Source organism: Muscardinus avellanarius (genome assembly GCF_963383645.1).
Source record: "Muscardinus avellanarius genome assembly, chromosome: 13".
NCBI lineage: Eukaryota > Metazoa > Chordata > Mammalia > Rodentia > Gliridae > Muscardinus > Muscardinus avellanarius.
Genome location: NC_137799.1, coordinates 4,526,489 through 4,541,789, shown reverse-complemented (window position 1 = coordinate 4,541,789; position 15,301 = coordinate 4,526,489). Strand labels below are relative to the sequence as shown.

The following is a 15,301-nucleotide window of genomic DNA, read 5'->3' as shown; positions in this document are numbered from 1 at the left end:
GCTCAGCTCAGCAGAGGATACACAGGCAAGAGACGCTGCTGCCACGTCAGAGAACCTAGAACCTCACGTGCGTGCTCACTGAGGCAGCACAGACTCCAGCACAGAACACACAGATCAGCAGGGCGCGTGGCAACAATGACTTGCAAAGGTGTGAAGTGGTCGCTTTAGAAACCACAACTTCAAGCCGGGCGTGGTGGCGCACGCTTGTAATCCCAGCACTGGGGAGGCTGAGACAGGAGGACTGCGGTTCGCCGCCCGCCTCAGCTACTTTGTAAGGCTCTTTGCAACTCAGCGAGACCCTGTTACAAAATAAAGAGTAAAAAATAGGGCTGGGGGTATGGCTTGGAGGTAGAGTGCCCCTGGGTTCCAACCTCGGTATGGCAAAAATTAAAAATAAAAACCACAACCTCATGTAAAAAGTCTCCCCATCGTCACGCTGGGATGTTGGTTCTCATGTAACATTTCCTTCCTTTATTATTAACAGTTGAGTGTTAGCTGGCCGTGGTGGCTTGTTATCCCAGCATTTGGGAGGCTGAGCTGGGAGGATCCGGGTTCCTGGACAGCCTTATTACTACTTAGGCCCTTTGCAACTCAGTGAGACTGTTTCTAAATAAAGACTAAAATACAGGGCTGGGGGTGTAGCTCGGAGATAGAATGCTTCTGGGTTCCATCCCCAATATCTCTCTCTCACACACACACACACACACACACACACACACACACACACACACACACACACGTAAGAGGTTGAAGTGCTACATTTCAAACAGTGGCTTGGGACACCAGGACCAGCGCTACTGGGGCCATGCGTGCAGGTCCTAGGCAGATGGAGGCGCTGGCGTTTCATGGTGGGGATGCGCTCCCTCTGCCGGCACGCAGGGCACGGGAGTGGGGCGGGTCAGAGTGGAGACCAAGGAAGCGTGGCGCTCTCCAGCCTGACGCCTCGTCTGCAGTGTGCTCAGCCGGCGGCATCTTCTAATCCCAGCCTGCCTGGCGGGCTCTGGTGGCGCCGCCACTGTCTCCAGCACCCTGCGGGAGAGGCTGGCTGGGCTCCTGCTCTTTGCTGCCGTCCGTCCGGGCTGTGTGACGGAAAGCACAGCCTGGGCTCCCGCTGGCTGCAGGTGACCCAGGTGTGGAGGAAGCGTGGGGTCACTGTGAAATCCCTCTAATCGCCTCATTAGCCGGGCGGGGATGAGGGTGCACTTGTTCCACGAGGAGGCAGAAAGCTGGTAATTGCATGGTGTCAGACAGAAAAAAATAGAGTGGGAGAAGCAAAAGGCCAAATGTAGAGAGCAGCATGTGCAGAGCTGTAATTAAGCCAGAGCCAGAGAAACAGGGCCTACAGGACCTGACTGCAAAGAGCGGGCAGGAAGGAGAAGTGGACTGGCTTTGTGAGGATGGAGGGGCAGCCACAGCATGGGCTCACCAACCAACTGCTGAGACCGCTGGACAGTGCTGGCGACTTGCTGGTCGGTCCCTCCACCCTGGCCCACTGCCCCACAGGCTGCCTTCCCGTTCCTCGCCTTACACAGGACAAGAGCTCTTCTCCCAGCGCTCTGAAGAAAGGCTCAAGCTCACCCAGATTCACCCTGCCCCAGAGGGCCCTGAAAGTGCACGCTGGCATCCGCACAGCCACCCAGGCTGTGGCCAGACAGCAATCCTAACACATCCTACAAGGATGGGACCCAGAGGCATCCTACCTGAGCCATACCCCAAACTTTTTTTCTTTTGAAACTGGCTCCCACTAAGTTGCTGAGGCAGGCCTAGAACTTGCAATCCTTCTATCTCAGCCTCTTAAGTACTGGGGTTATAGGCCTGTGCCACTGAGCCTGGCTCCGATTGTTTTTTGAGATAGTTTTCACTAAGTTGCCTCCTGTGGTGGGTTCCAGGCCTGTGACACTGCACTTTCAACAGCGGCCCCGCCCCACCTGCACCTCCCTGCCTTATGTTAAGGGGTCCCTTGGACCTCACCTGCTCTGAGGACCGCGCTCTCAGGGCCTGGGCTGCCCCTGGGCCAAGTTCATGATCACCTTGGTGCCACTTTTTAGGTCAGACTTCACTGAACACGGGCCCCGTCGTTCTAGAGCTCCCCAGGAGAACATGAATGGAGCCTGCTTCCCCGCCCCTGGGCCCGTCTGGCCTCGCAGCTCCTGCTGTGGCCTGCTTCTCCCTGGTCTTCAGGTGAGGCTGAGTTCTGGCCTCGTCTAGGAAGATGGGGAGCCCACTGCGGCCCGCTCAGCTCCGGGGCCTGTGGCTGATGCCCACACGCCTTCACCTGGCTTTCACGTGGTGGAGATCTGGCCCCGCGCCTGTTCTCAAAACAGATTGACTGCCAAGCGGCACACAGGCCTGTCAGAGACAGAGCGGCCAAAGGCAGGGGTTCTGTCGCCTTCGGGATTCACTAAAAAAGAGGGATTTACCTCTCATGTAGACTGATTTCTTTTCTCTGCCTTTCCCTTTAAGCTCCTCCTCTCAGAATTACAGGACATTTTCCATTTCTACTCAGCCATTTGAAAAGATTTTCTGTGTCGAGTGTGGTGACGCACGCTTGTAATCCCCACTACTTGGGAGGCAGAGACAGGAGGATCGCTGGTTTGCAGCCAGCCTCAGGCACTGAGTGAGGCCCTCAGCAACTTAGGGAGACCCTATTCCAATGAAAACTTAAAACAGGTCTGGGGTTTAGCCCGAAAGTAGAAGGCCCCTGGGCTTCATCCCCAGTAGCAAAGAGTTTTTCCCAGTTCCTACTGTGTATGTGCTGGGAGGTGCTGGGGATACAGAGGTCGAGAAGCCTTTGAAGAGGGATGGAATCCAACCACACACACACACGGCACACCCAGGCGCGGTGCTGTCCCAACAGGCTGGACGAGGGCCCCGGCTACGTTCAGGCAGAGGCCTTGCGGACAGTGAGAGGGCGTCAGGGAGCTGAAAGTTCAGCAGGAGCCAGGCCGCAGGGCCCTGCCATGGAGGGGCTGTGGCTCGCTTCAATCACAAGAGCAATGGGTCGCCACTGCGCGGCTCTGAGCCAGGCCGCAGGGGCGCAGGCTGTGGAGGCCCAGCAGGCTCGGGGGTGGTCTGTCCAGGAGTCCAGACGACCCTGCAGGGCTGAGAGCTGCTGCCCACGAAGCCCTGCACGGGGACAGGGCGTGAGGAACAAGGCAGAGGGCGGGCAGACCTACACGGAGACAGCCTCGTGCTTGCAAGCGCAGCTTTGCCCAGCCGCTCGGCGCACCGTTCGGCCAATCTGTTTTTTGCAGAATGGTAAGTGGCTTGGTGAAATTGAGAAAATTCTCACAGTGGGCAGGATTCCAGGTTTGCCTTCAGCTAATTAAGTGATATTAGGGAGGTTGTAAATGCCACGTAAAAACTGGCAGGCAAGCTGCTCCTAATGATGAGAATATTGCTTTACAGGGAGATGCAGCTGCAGCTTCTTAATGCTGGCCTTCGAGGGAGCAGCTCTGCGTTCTCAAGGTTGTTCCTGGAAAGACAGGTTCAAGGGTGCTGGAAGGCTGCGGCTAACTGCGCGCTCTCCGAGCTCCCAGTGCCGGGCACTCAGGATGCCCGAGCCAGGGGAAGAAGCGACAGTCACAGGGTCACTGTCACGGTCCTCAGGCGCTCCCAATTCTTCAAGAGCCAGGCACTGCATGTGGTCTGCTCTGTGTGAGGACACCGTGAGACACATGGCCTCCTTGAGAAGGGAGGCCGAGGACCTGTCCAAGGCACACACAGAAAGGGCTGGGCCAGGGCTCAATCTAGATGTCAGCTGGATTGAAGGAGCGAGGGAGGGGAAGGGGGCAGCTCGGGGAACAAACTTCTCCAGCTGTAGTAGCATTCCATGCGTGAGCGCTTGCTATTACTTACAACCGAGCACGTGAGGCGAGAACCAGACGGCACAGCAGAGGCCTCTGACCGTGAACACTGCCCCAAGCCCGAGCTTTGCAAGCGCTCCAATCTGAGCTTCCGTGATGAAGCGCCCGCAATAATGCAAGTGGCCAAAGTCTCCAGGGTGGAGCGCTGGCGCGTGTGAAGGCCAGAGCACGCCTGCTCACTGGAGCAACCAAAGACTTCCAGGACTCTGGGAGGACAGAGGTTACAGAAGTGTGTGCGGCGCGGAGTGTGTGGTGCACCTGCTGCAAGGCTGGGCCTTCCGGAACCGGCCCCAGGCACACCCTTCTCACTGGCCACCGCCTGGGCTTCACTAGGAGGTATCAGGTGGGGGAGCTCCCTGGTTTCATTTACCTTACTTGATGAAACTGGGAACTACCATTTTAACTAGGATGGCTTGAGAAAAGAAACTGTTATTTTTTGAAGCCAGGGTCATTCTACCCTCAGCCCTATTTTTCATTCTTTATTTTGAAACAGCATCTCACCAAGTAGCTGAGGCTGGCTGCCAACCTGCAATCCTCCTGTCTCAACCTCTCAAGTACTAGGACTACAAGTGTGCACCGCCACACCCAGCTAAAAATATTTACGTATTAAAATAATACTGCATCTTTTTAAAGAATAGCCAGTCATCGATATTGCTATTTTTCTATTAATTTTAAAAGGAAGGAGAGCCAGGAGTGATGGCGCACGCTTGTCATCCCAGCATTCCAGAGGCTGAGACAGGAGGATCGCGGTTCGCGGCCAGCCTCAGCTACTTAGTGAGGCCCTCTGCAACTCAGTGAGAGCCTGTTTCAAAATAAAGAATAAAAAATAGGGCTGGGGGTATAGCTTGGGGGTAGAATGCCCCTGGGTTCCAGCCCCAGACCCGCAAAAAAAAAAAAAAAAAAAAAAAAAAAGGGGGAAGGAGTAGACCGGGCGTGGTGAAGCAAGCCTGCGGTCCCCGCACTTGGGAGGGTTGAGGTTTGCAGCCAGCCCAGCAACTTAAATGTTTCAAAATAAAGACAGAGTTGGGGTAGAATGGGAGATAGAACGACTGGGTTCTGAAATGCTGCTGCCCGGGTGTTTTGGGCACCAGCACAGCATCAGAGACAGAGATGGCAGAAGCTCAAGTAAACTGTCTGGGGACGCGAAACTAAATGACTGTCGGGGACGAAGACTGGGTGTGACCAATCCATGAGATGGGGAGACATAACAACGGCAGACTCGCCTTCGAGGTCTCACAAGGAAATCTTAAGGCTCGCTCGGCTCTCTAGAACCATTTGAACCGAGGCCCTATGGAGCACGCCTGGACGTGCACCGCCCATGTGCATGACTGCCCAGACGGACAGACAAGTCGATGCATCGACACCGCCGTGTGGCGCGGCGCAGCGCCTGTCTCCTGGAAAGACGTTGGAGGAATATGTTATCTTTGCTTCTCGGGAAATGCGGAATCTACATAGCTTCAACATAAGAACTGCACTTCCCAGAAGGAAGACACTGTGTTTGTGATGGCCGTTGCTAAGGGGCCATTCAATATTTTACCAGCAGCACCGACTCCCCGTGCACACCTGTGTGTAGGTGTGGGGCGGGGCTGCTCCGACAGGTCTGTGCGCAGGTGTCAGAGAGCTCTGTGGCTATGACTGCATTCCTATGTGCAGGGAAAAGACAGAGCCGAGGCCTAGAAAAGTCGACAGAGACCACGTTATTAAGATCTCATTTGGGAACATTATTTATGTTCCTGTCCTAAAAAGTGGGTGAGCAAAGGGCTGAAGGCGGTATGGGAGATAAGAATCCCTCTCTTGCCGCACAGAGGTGCCTAGAGGCTGCCCGTCCCCTCCCCGACTGGCCTTGTGACTCAGTTTCCCAGCCTTCACCTTCAACTGTGGGACAGGGGGAAAGAGGGCTTCTGCTCGGCCTGACGGGTCTGGTTTGCAGCTATCAGTTTGCCTACAGTATGTAATTATTCTGGCAGTAAACACTGTAAGCTGGAAAGCAGAATAGAGAATTTAGTGCTTCTATTTTTATTCACCTTACAAAGCGTACGGAACCCATTCTCCTCCTCGACAGATGGGCTATCGAGGACCCGCTTTTGCTCAGAGCGGCAACTGTGGCCGCGGCACAACTTTCTGCACCTTGCGTGGTTCAATGGACTTTTCTTTCCAGATCTCGAAAAGCAGCAACTGGCATTTGCTCCGGCCCTGACTGAGGTGTGGGCAATCTGTCAGGGCTCCTCTGCCGCTCACCCCGGCCACAATTATACGGTCCATGTGCAGATTAGCTGCAAAGTCCTTCCTCCTCCAGGAGCGACAAGATCTCCCCAAATACAAAAAGGTCCCCACTGTATCCTCAAGTGCCCGTCTGCATTAGAAAGGCGGGGCGGGGGCTTCAAAAGAAGGGCACAACAAGGGGAAAGTAGCTGTAACAGAGCGGCGACACGCAAGAACAGAGCGCGGCGCTGCCATGGCGCGCTAATCCTGTGACACACTGCTGTCACTCAACGCCCGGCTCCCTGCCGCGCCGGCCAGACATCAAAGGCCGCCCCATACCACCTTACATGCTCTTTATCGGCTAATCAGCCCATTCTTCCCTGAATAAAGCCCTGTTAAATCCCCTGCTCGCAGGGGTATCGTGGTCTTGGTGCCCATCTGCTAGCCAGGGTCAGCTGAGGCGGGAGGTGGCGGTTGCTCTCCCTCGCGGTTTCTCAAGGTAAGGACAATGCTGTCTCCAATTCCCCTGCCGGGTGCCGCCGCTCTGCTTCCCGGGCCCTGGGCAGGACTGAGGACATCCTGGTCTGAAGAGCTGCTATCTGGATTAACACTTGCTAATGAAACTTCAAGTCATAAAGGTAGCTCACCTGCTAATGATGAAATTCTGGGACTGTATTTACGTTCGGGGAAAGGAACGGACAAAGAGGCCCGCTGAGCAGCACGCCCTTGGCAGGCCGGCCCCACTTCCCTGGTGCCAGCGTTCAGAGGCGCTGGCAGGGACGGCCAGGCTTCCCATGCTCACATGGGCACAGCAGAGCCATGCGCGCCTGGGAGTGGAGCCGAGGCGGACCTGGCTCCTGGAGGAGGAGGAAGAAAGCAGGGGAGAAGCGCCTGGGCTGCAGCCCTGCGCCTCAGGACTGCGGGAACCAGTGCTGCCCGCGCCTGCACTCACCCGGCCATTGGAGCCCGGCAGCGCGGACAGAGAACGGTTCACACTCGCCTCATAGACGTCCTGCAGCATCGCCCGCAGGTGTCCCCAACGTGAGGCATTACTGCGCGGAAAAAAGCCAAGCATCGTGCCAGTCCCAACACGGGAAGGAGAAGCAGGCAGCCGTCCACACGGAGCCCCGTGTCAAGCCGTGCTGGCCAGTGACGCCCCGCTCACGGCCGCCAGCACGCGGTTCACACGGCGCACGCACCCAAATCACCCCAGCGAACTCTCAGAACAATCTTGTGAAGTAACTACCAACGCAGACGGACTTTCTTCTCCCTTTTGGAGTTGAGGAAACCCAGGCTCCGAGGCAGGGCTGAAGCCCAAGCCCCTGGACCCTACGGCTACTGCCCCAGCAGGCGGCCCGCGCCCTCCGCCACCCAGGTCCTGGCCAGGCTGCGACTGAGCCGCCCTGTGGGTGAAGGAGCAGGGTGGGCGGCGTGCGGCCATCGAGTTCCAGAGGCAGGAAGAGCGTGGCCCTCGTAACTGAAGTGCAGGAAGGAGAGACAAGCACAAGGCCTGCCCGCAGGGCCCGAGGACTCCACGGGGAGAGCCGTCGTGCTCCCAAACACGCCTTCACCCTTCTCTTCCCGCTCACAGGTCACATGACAACGGCGGACCACCCCGAAACCCCAACAGAGTACCTGTGGGGCCTGTAGCGCTCTAGCTACAGCAAGGGGCTGGGGCTGGTGCTAAAAGAACACCTTGTCTTTGGGGAGAAATAGAAAACTTTTTTGTGGTGTACCCTAGCCCAATTTTATTTATTCGGAACAGGGTCTTGCTAGGTTGAAGAGAGCCTCACTACTTGGTGAGGCTATCCTCAAACTTGCGATCCTTTTGTCTTAGCTTCCCAAGTTCTGGGATTACGGGGAGACGTGTGCCTCCGTGCCCAGTGTGGAAGTGTGCCGAGCAATTGCCTCAGCTCTGGCACTGGCCTCAGGGGCGGCCCCAGCCCATGGGGCACTCTGCACTCCGACTCTCTGGACATAACTCTTTCAAGGGAGAGGATGAGTTCATGCCCTGCCTCTGATTGCTCAGCACCAATGCCCAGCCAGCGTGCTGGAGATGTGGGCACCATCAGTCCTGGAATCTGAGGATGGGCACTCACCTCTCCCACCTCACGAGGACAGGGCTTGCTACCCGGGTAGTCACGCGGAACACACCGGGAATCTTCATACAAATCCAACGCCTTCCTGGGTGGCACAACTGAAGCCCCCTGGGCAAATCCTGAGTCACACAGAGACAACCCAACAGGTCTGACTTGGTGCTTGATAATCCTCCATGACATTTAAGCCCAATGGGATGTACCACTGGGTTCTTGCAGGCTTAGTTATTTTTTTTCTTGTTGCAGGTGCTTATTAAATTGAGAGACAGGCAGACATGGGCGGTGATTTATCACAAAAACCAAAGCGGAAGGGTAGGCATGGAGCCTGGCTAGGCATGGAGCCTGCCGTGGCACCTCGCGGCTGCCAACCACCGCCTGGGACAGACTCTGCTCACCTCACCTTTTCAACTTTGCCCTCCTCTTCTTCATGACGGAGACACTGAGATTCCTGGGGGCGTCTCTCAACCCAAAGCTCTTAGCCACATGGCCGAGGTGGAGGGCCCGAACGTGGAAGATGTGCTTCAGTTCCCTGGGGTAGGCGGCGTAGGCTCGGATGAAGGCCTGCAGGGCTAGAGAAAGAGGCGGCTGTGAGGGCTGGCCTGGAGCTCTGAGGGCGCCCCTGCCCGGCGGCCATCTCCCGGCACTCGATCTTGCAGGCAACAGGAAATCACTAGGACAGTTACATCCTTAACCACAATCGGTGTTTCTGTGCATTTTAAACATTCTTAAGCAAACAACTATAGCCACAATTATTACTTGAATAGACCCAACAAGATTTCTGATTCTACTGGAGAGTTTACGCTAATCCAATAGTTTATATAATGCAACATACTAACCCATGGTATCAGGACCTACCATAGTACCTGGTCCACAGCAGGGACTTGACAAATACCGTAGATAAACAGATGAAACGAGAATGAGGGAAGAAACGAAGGGCATCATTTTGTGTAAAAATGAGAAAACTGTTAGATATTTACATTTGGAAAAAAATTTTCCTGACCAAATTAGGTTTCAAAACTTACTGAGCAGATGTTTCAAAACTCACTGAATAAAAATTTTCTCATGACCGTCACGTTTACTATGATGAATGACATCAATACCCATGTCCCTCCACTTCCAGATGCCACCTCAGGCCATCCCAGGGCTCGCCTAGAACAGTTCTGAGCGGACTCATGGACTTTAAAATGAGTTCATTCTAAAGGCACCCAGAACTGACCAGTACAGTGTGTCTTACTTATTCATAGAATGTGTAACCAAGAAAACAAAAAGAAATAAATTTTTTAAAGAATAAAGGAAATTATTAAATATCTACGATAGTCTAGGAAACCGTTCATGAAGTCTATCCAACACTCCACTAGCAAAGCCACGGTCCCATTTTAAAGTTATGAACGGGGCTTCTTATTCTAGGTCCCGGCTGTGGCCAGAGAAGAGCCAGACTTGGTTCCCAGGAGCTGAAGTGTTGACTACGCCTCAAGTAGACCTTCCTTAAAGGAAAGACTTTCCTATATGCACTTCCCCCTCGAGCATCTCCCAGTAAGGAAGGAAACCGAGCGCCTGCTCTCTGCTGGCTCCCGCAGGACGGGGCAGGGCACGTTCTGCTTTACTTCAAGCCCAGCCCTGACTGCCTGCCGATGGAGGAGGCTCAACCGCCAGCCACCCTCGCTTGTTGAGCCACTGGGCTGGCAAGTTTGCCCACAGCTTAGACGTAATATCCCAGCAGCACCTGGAGATCGGCGTTTATGAACAGTAATAAAAAGTGTCATTTTAACAGATCAGCTCCTGGAAGGATCCTGGGAATCCATCAAAGCTCTATTTACTGAGCAAAGCGAGCTCCTTTTCCCAATCGATGGGAAATAATAACTACCACAACTCCTCTGCACCCGCTTAAATCCACGCTCACTCCCCTTTTTAATAACTAGGGACTGGCTTTTTCAAAGGGAATCTTTAACACTTCAAATGGTCTGCACTACCTGGAGGGTTCTGACACCGGCTCCTCTCCACAGAGCTACACGCTCTCGTCTGCAGAGGAGAGCTCTCCCAGTACTGAGCGATGAGACGGGGCCTTTCCTCTACTTCCCCTTCCTTCCCCAAACCCAGCGCTTACTGTGGTCTAAGAACACGAGCCAAGCCCAGCAACCCCCTCACTCCCGTCTTCTGCCTTAGCCAACAAGCTCTGGGCTTCCACCTGCGCACTCCCTCCTCTCCTCTCCACGCCAGTCCTGGGAGCCAGGCACGGAGACACCACTCCGTCTCGGGAGACAGAGGTGCCCAGCTAGCAGCTTTACGGGTATAATGAGTTTGCCGAGCAGTGGCAGGAAGTGTTTCCCCAGGCGGCTGGTCAGGCAGCATTTCACACTGCATATTTTTACTAAAACTTCTTGTCCTCAAGGCTCTTGTCTCACTGGGGATAGCGACAGTTGGTCGTCCTTGCAGGCCTGTGGACTCCCATGTCTGGATAATCAGAAGCAGGAATTTCAGATGAGCAGGGGTAGGAGGTGGCTCACGTTGGCAATATCTAGGATGTGCAGAAGGAGCGGGGCCGTGGGACCAACGCGGCGCAAAGTGGGGAAGTACTGAGCACAGACGTTGATTCAGGGTGACGGGCGAAGCTACAGGCAATTATTGCTGAGTATTCTGTAGGTGCCGACTCCTATTTCCAGCCAGCTATCTAAGGTGCGTAAACTAGGGGATCTTATTAAAAATGCCCCACGTGCACATTTGGGCCTTCTCCATTTCTGGACATCTGGACTGAAGTGGGGTTCTCACGGCTGACTCCTGGTGGAGCAGCTCATCCTTGGGGGCGAAGGCACCCCTGGCCCCCAGCCCGCCCGCTCGAGCCCTCTGTGAGGTAGAGGCACGTGCACCTTCCTACCTGCTGGGCGGAGACACCACCCAAAGGACATGGGAAAGGAGGGGCTCGTCAGGATTCTCCTAAGGGTAGAGCATTTGCGAGGGGCTGGCCCCACCGGGCGAGGAGGACTTGTCACCAGTAGCACGCACTTTTGTCCATGTGTGCTACACCCGGAGCCCTGCCCTTCAGGAGACCCCGGAGCCAGGGGAGCGGGCGCCACAGCCCAAGAATTCCGTTTCTCCAAAATTTTTGTTCACGAGCCTGGAATCCAAACTTACATTACCACTATTTTTGTGACCTGACTCTCTAGCCAAAAGATCCGAGAGAGAAAAAGGGGTCAACTGCTGCTGGAAACTGACAATAATTAAGTGGTGGTTATTAACAATGACTGGGTCAGAAATGCAACGAAAAACAAATGTATACTTGGCCCAGTTTCCAACTAGTTTCCTGCCGTTAAGGCAAAAGGCAGCTGCTTCGTTAATTATTCATGAGGTGGGTTCTGAACCGTCATAAAAGTGAAGCAAGGAGGTTGTGGGGAATTTGCATATGCAGATTTAAATGCAAAAGTAGTATCAACTTATGGGACGCAGAGGCTGTTCTTATGTCGTGAATTCAGTTTCTTTGGGGTGGCAGATTTGTGTTTATTCCCCCAAACCGTCAGAATTCACAATCCTAAGAAAAGGGAGAGAAAGAAATAGCACAGAACTTAGTCTGAAGTGGGGTGACTAAGACCCACGAGAGCGGTGTGGTTTTGTTCCGGTCCACTGTCAACCTGTGTGGAAATCAATGAGCAGATAAGGGCACCGTGTATTTATTCTAACCTCATGGTACGTAAGAGGTGGGACACCGTGCTCCGATACCCTGGTAACGGAAGAAGAGTAACTGTTTCCCAAACAAGCTCGGGGCAGTGGTGCGATGCCCCAACCCGGCCTGGGGGTCACTCACTCACGGGACCCTGACGCCCGGAAGAGCTGCAGCCTCACCAGAACACTACTCCACCGAGACCAAGGGGAGGCTGGGCTTCATTTCTTTCTCTTCACCACAACTGTGTTATCAGCCCTGAATTCAGCTTGGCCGGCCCCGTCCTCCTAACTTTCAGCAAAGGTCGAGTCAAGTCCGTAAAGCCACAGGGTGACACACTCTCTAATCCTCTCGAGACATGTCGGTCTTCTTCAGAGGGAGGCTATTAGGAAGCACCTTGGGAACTGCTGACTTCACTTTCAGGAATGCCAAGACAGGATGCTGGAGAGGAGACTAGGGGACACACACTAGACACGCCGGCGGCGACCACCGGATTCCACCCATCACCTGTGCAGTTCTGATTTGAGTTTTAGGATTATGGAATGTACTCTTATCATGTGCTAAAGATATATGATGGGTACCTGAAAATATCTGCTAAGCTGGGGGTCTTCTTTTCGGCAGTGCTGGGTACGGAACCAGGGCCGCACACGTGCCTGCCAAGTGCTCTGCCACCGAGCCGCAGCCCCAGCCCTGCCGACCTACTTCTGCCACCCACTTCCTGATGGCTGCGCACCCCCGGCTTCCGCGCTGGCCCCGTAGGGCCACTCTCACGCAGCAGCCAGGCCATCTTTCCAGGCCTGTGTCTGATCACCACCGTCCAATGGCCCCATTTCATTCCGATTAGAACCCCAAACCTCCCAGCAGCCTCCAGGCCCCACGTGATCCACCTCGACCAACCCTCCCATCTCCCATCCACACCTCGAGTCCTGCTGCACTGACTGTCCCCATGGTCTGGGGGGCCTTCCTTAGGAGGGCACAGACCCCTCCTGCTTTGGGTTCTTGCTCAAGGACCGCCTTTACAATGGGCTCATTCCGACCCCATTGACCATTCGACTGGCCAGGTGCGGTGGTACACATCTGTAATCCCAATACTGGGGAGGCTGAGGCAGGAGGATAGCAGATTCAAAGACAGCCTCGGCAATTCAGTGAGGCGCTCAGCAAACAAGTGAGACCCTGTTTTCAAATAAAAAATAAAAATGACTGGGGGCATGGCTTGGAGGTGGAATACCCCTGTTCAATCCCTAGCACCACACAAAAGGCAGGCAGGCAGGCAGTCTGCTACCACCCTGCATCTCCCTTATTCCACTCCATCTCTTCACAGCATTCATCACCTTTAAAAAACTTATGCTTGTTATGTTTACTGCTAATATTGTTGAGTGATCTTAAAAAGATACTTCTATATCTAAAAAAAAACAACAACTCAAGAAACAAAAAAAACAGAAGGTGCCAGAGTTCCTACACTGGTAGGCTAACCTGCATTTTTCTTAAACTAGCGGGCAACTGTAAGAGCTGTGGCTCCTCCCACCCGGAGTGAGAGTCCTCAGCAGAGTCCACCATCAGCCGGGGCACCCCACCAAGAACAAAGCAGCAGCTGCAGCCCCCCACTCGCTGTCCGGATGAGCTGCCAAGTCCACCGCTCAAGCCGGGACCCACGGCCAGTGCATCCTACAAAGGGTGACTGCGAAATCAGGACCTGGCTCTCACACGCTCCCCAGGGACTGGGCACGCTCTGTGGCCCTTCCTCAGTACCGCTCTCATTTTACTTTGTGCCTTCAAATGGGAACTGCTTGGGTCTAATTCCTCCAGCCCTTACCTTCATCTCTAATTTCCATCTCTACGACTCTTCCTACTGACGCGTCATATCTTTTCAAAGAGAAAAACAGATCCATAAGATCTGAGTTGCTGGGTCAAAGCTCTGGCCCTGACGTAAGGCAAGATAAAGCCTCGCTTGTGTACAAGTTGGGGAAGGATGGAATTAACATTTAATATCACTTTAAAGCCTTTCGTGCCTGCTTCCAAGCCCTGCAGAGTGATGGCGACTGGAGGCTTCTGCTGGTGGGCAGACCCCCTGGGTGGCCTCTCGACCCCACGTGGGGTGAGAGTGGGGGTCAGCACCCTGCCGGGCTGTCCCCTCCACCATCCATCCACTGACCTTTCTTGGCCCAGGAGACCATCCTCTTGCTGGAGTGCACGTAATCTTCAAACACTGTCTGCAAGACTGTGGCTCGCTCTCGGATTTCCTGGGGGCCAACAGCGTGGGATTTCTGGGAGGGTGATGGAAGGATTAAAGGAGAGACAGAGTCGAAGTCAGGAATAATGAAGCAGTTTATAATAGATTTAATAACAGTAAAATCACACAGTAACCACCAAGGGGCCAACGAGGGTAATCCTTTCAATATTACTAGAGAAAAAAGGGAGCTATCAAGATGTTAAAGTCAAGCAGAGACCAGGACGGCTTTGCGAGGGAGCAGACCAGGTCTATTTATTTATTTACTTACTTTTCTTCCCGACCTCTTATCACTCATGTTCAAAATGAAAGACCATTAGAGACACTTTGGAATTTTTCAAGTCCATTTCAGACACTGAAAACATCGCTGAACACAAGCTGCTTTCAAATGAACCTCGGCTCTTCCATGATCGCTCTCCCTTCCCTCCCAGGCGCCAATTGCTGCGTGGAGAAACGGTCGACAGTTCCTTGTGGAGAGCGTTTAATGCGTCCTGCCTAACACTCAGCCTTAAAACTCACTTGTATCCGTGAGTTTCAGAGTACACTTCCTCCGCTGCTGCAGAGGTTGACTACCCGCGCTTCAGCGCCGTCCCCCACACCCATAACCTGGGTTCCCAGGAGCCCGCCAAGGGGCTGGCTTTCCTAGCAAGCCATAGCCAGACTGCCCAGCCCATGGCGGCCTCGTATCCACTCAGAGACCCACAGGCCAAAGGCCACGAAGCATGAAGCTGTTTTCTTTTCATCTTTGACAGTCCCAGAGAAAAGAGTGACTTCCTAAAAATATCTCCACTAAAAACCATTAGCTTATGTTTCCTGTATCTTAAAACAAACATGATGCATCCTACTGAATATGACCGAGACATCCAAAGGAACAGATTCCCCAGCCCAACAAGGTCTGCGAGTCAAACGGAGTCACCCACAGGAGCCTGCCATCTGCCCCCAGCACCTCCCCGGTCCCCAGGGGCCGGCGGGCGCAGCCCAGGGATCCCCTGACCTCTAGAGGACAGGGCGCAGCGCCAGTGTCCGGCCCAACCTAGACGCCTTGTCTCCCTTTCACTTTTAAGGCTGGTGGAAGGAGAACAAAGGCAAGAGGAGGAGAAGCCGCGTCCGTGGGATCGACGTTTCTCTCTGTATTAATAGAGACTTAACAACCTGCAGATGTTTTTGGTGCAGTCACATCATCCCTGCTACCCGTGTGGCTGATGACAGGCTAGCCGACTTCACAGTGCATGGTCCCCCTAAGGGTTCTACCCGCTAA

At 54.1% G+C, this 15,301-nt stretch overlaps 1 protein-coding gene across 1 annotated transcript in view; it reads right to left on the bottom strand.

Moving 5' to 3' along the window:
- DDX31 (DEAD-box helicase 31) overlaps positions 1 to 15,301 on the bottom strand; it is a gene marked incomplete at both ends in the record, with an annotated part of 77,462 nt that overhangs the window by 13,622 nt on the left and 48,539 nt on the right. The window contains 2 exon segments of the mRNA XM_080708863.1: positions 8,565 to 8,733; positions 13,969 to 14,080. Of these exon segments, the coding sequence (XP_080564989.1) occupies positions 8,565 to 8,733; positions 13,969 to 14,080 (281 nt within the window).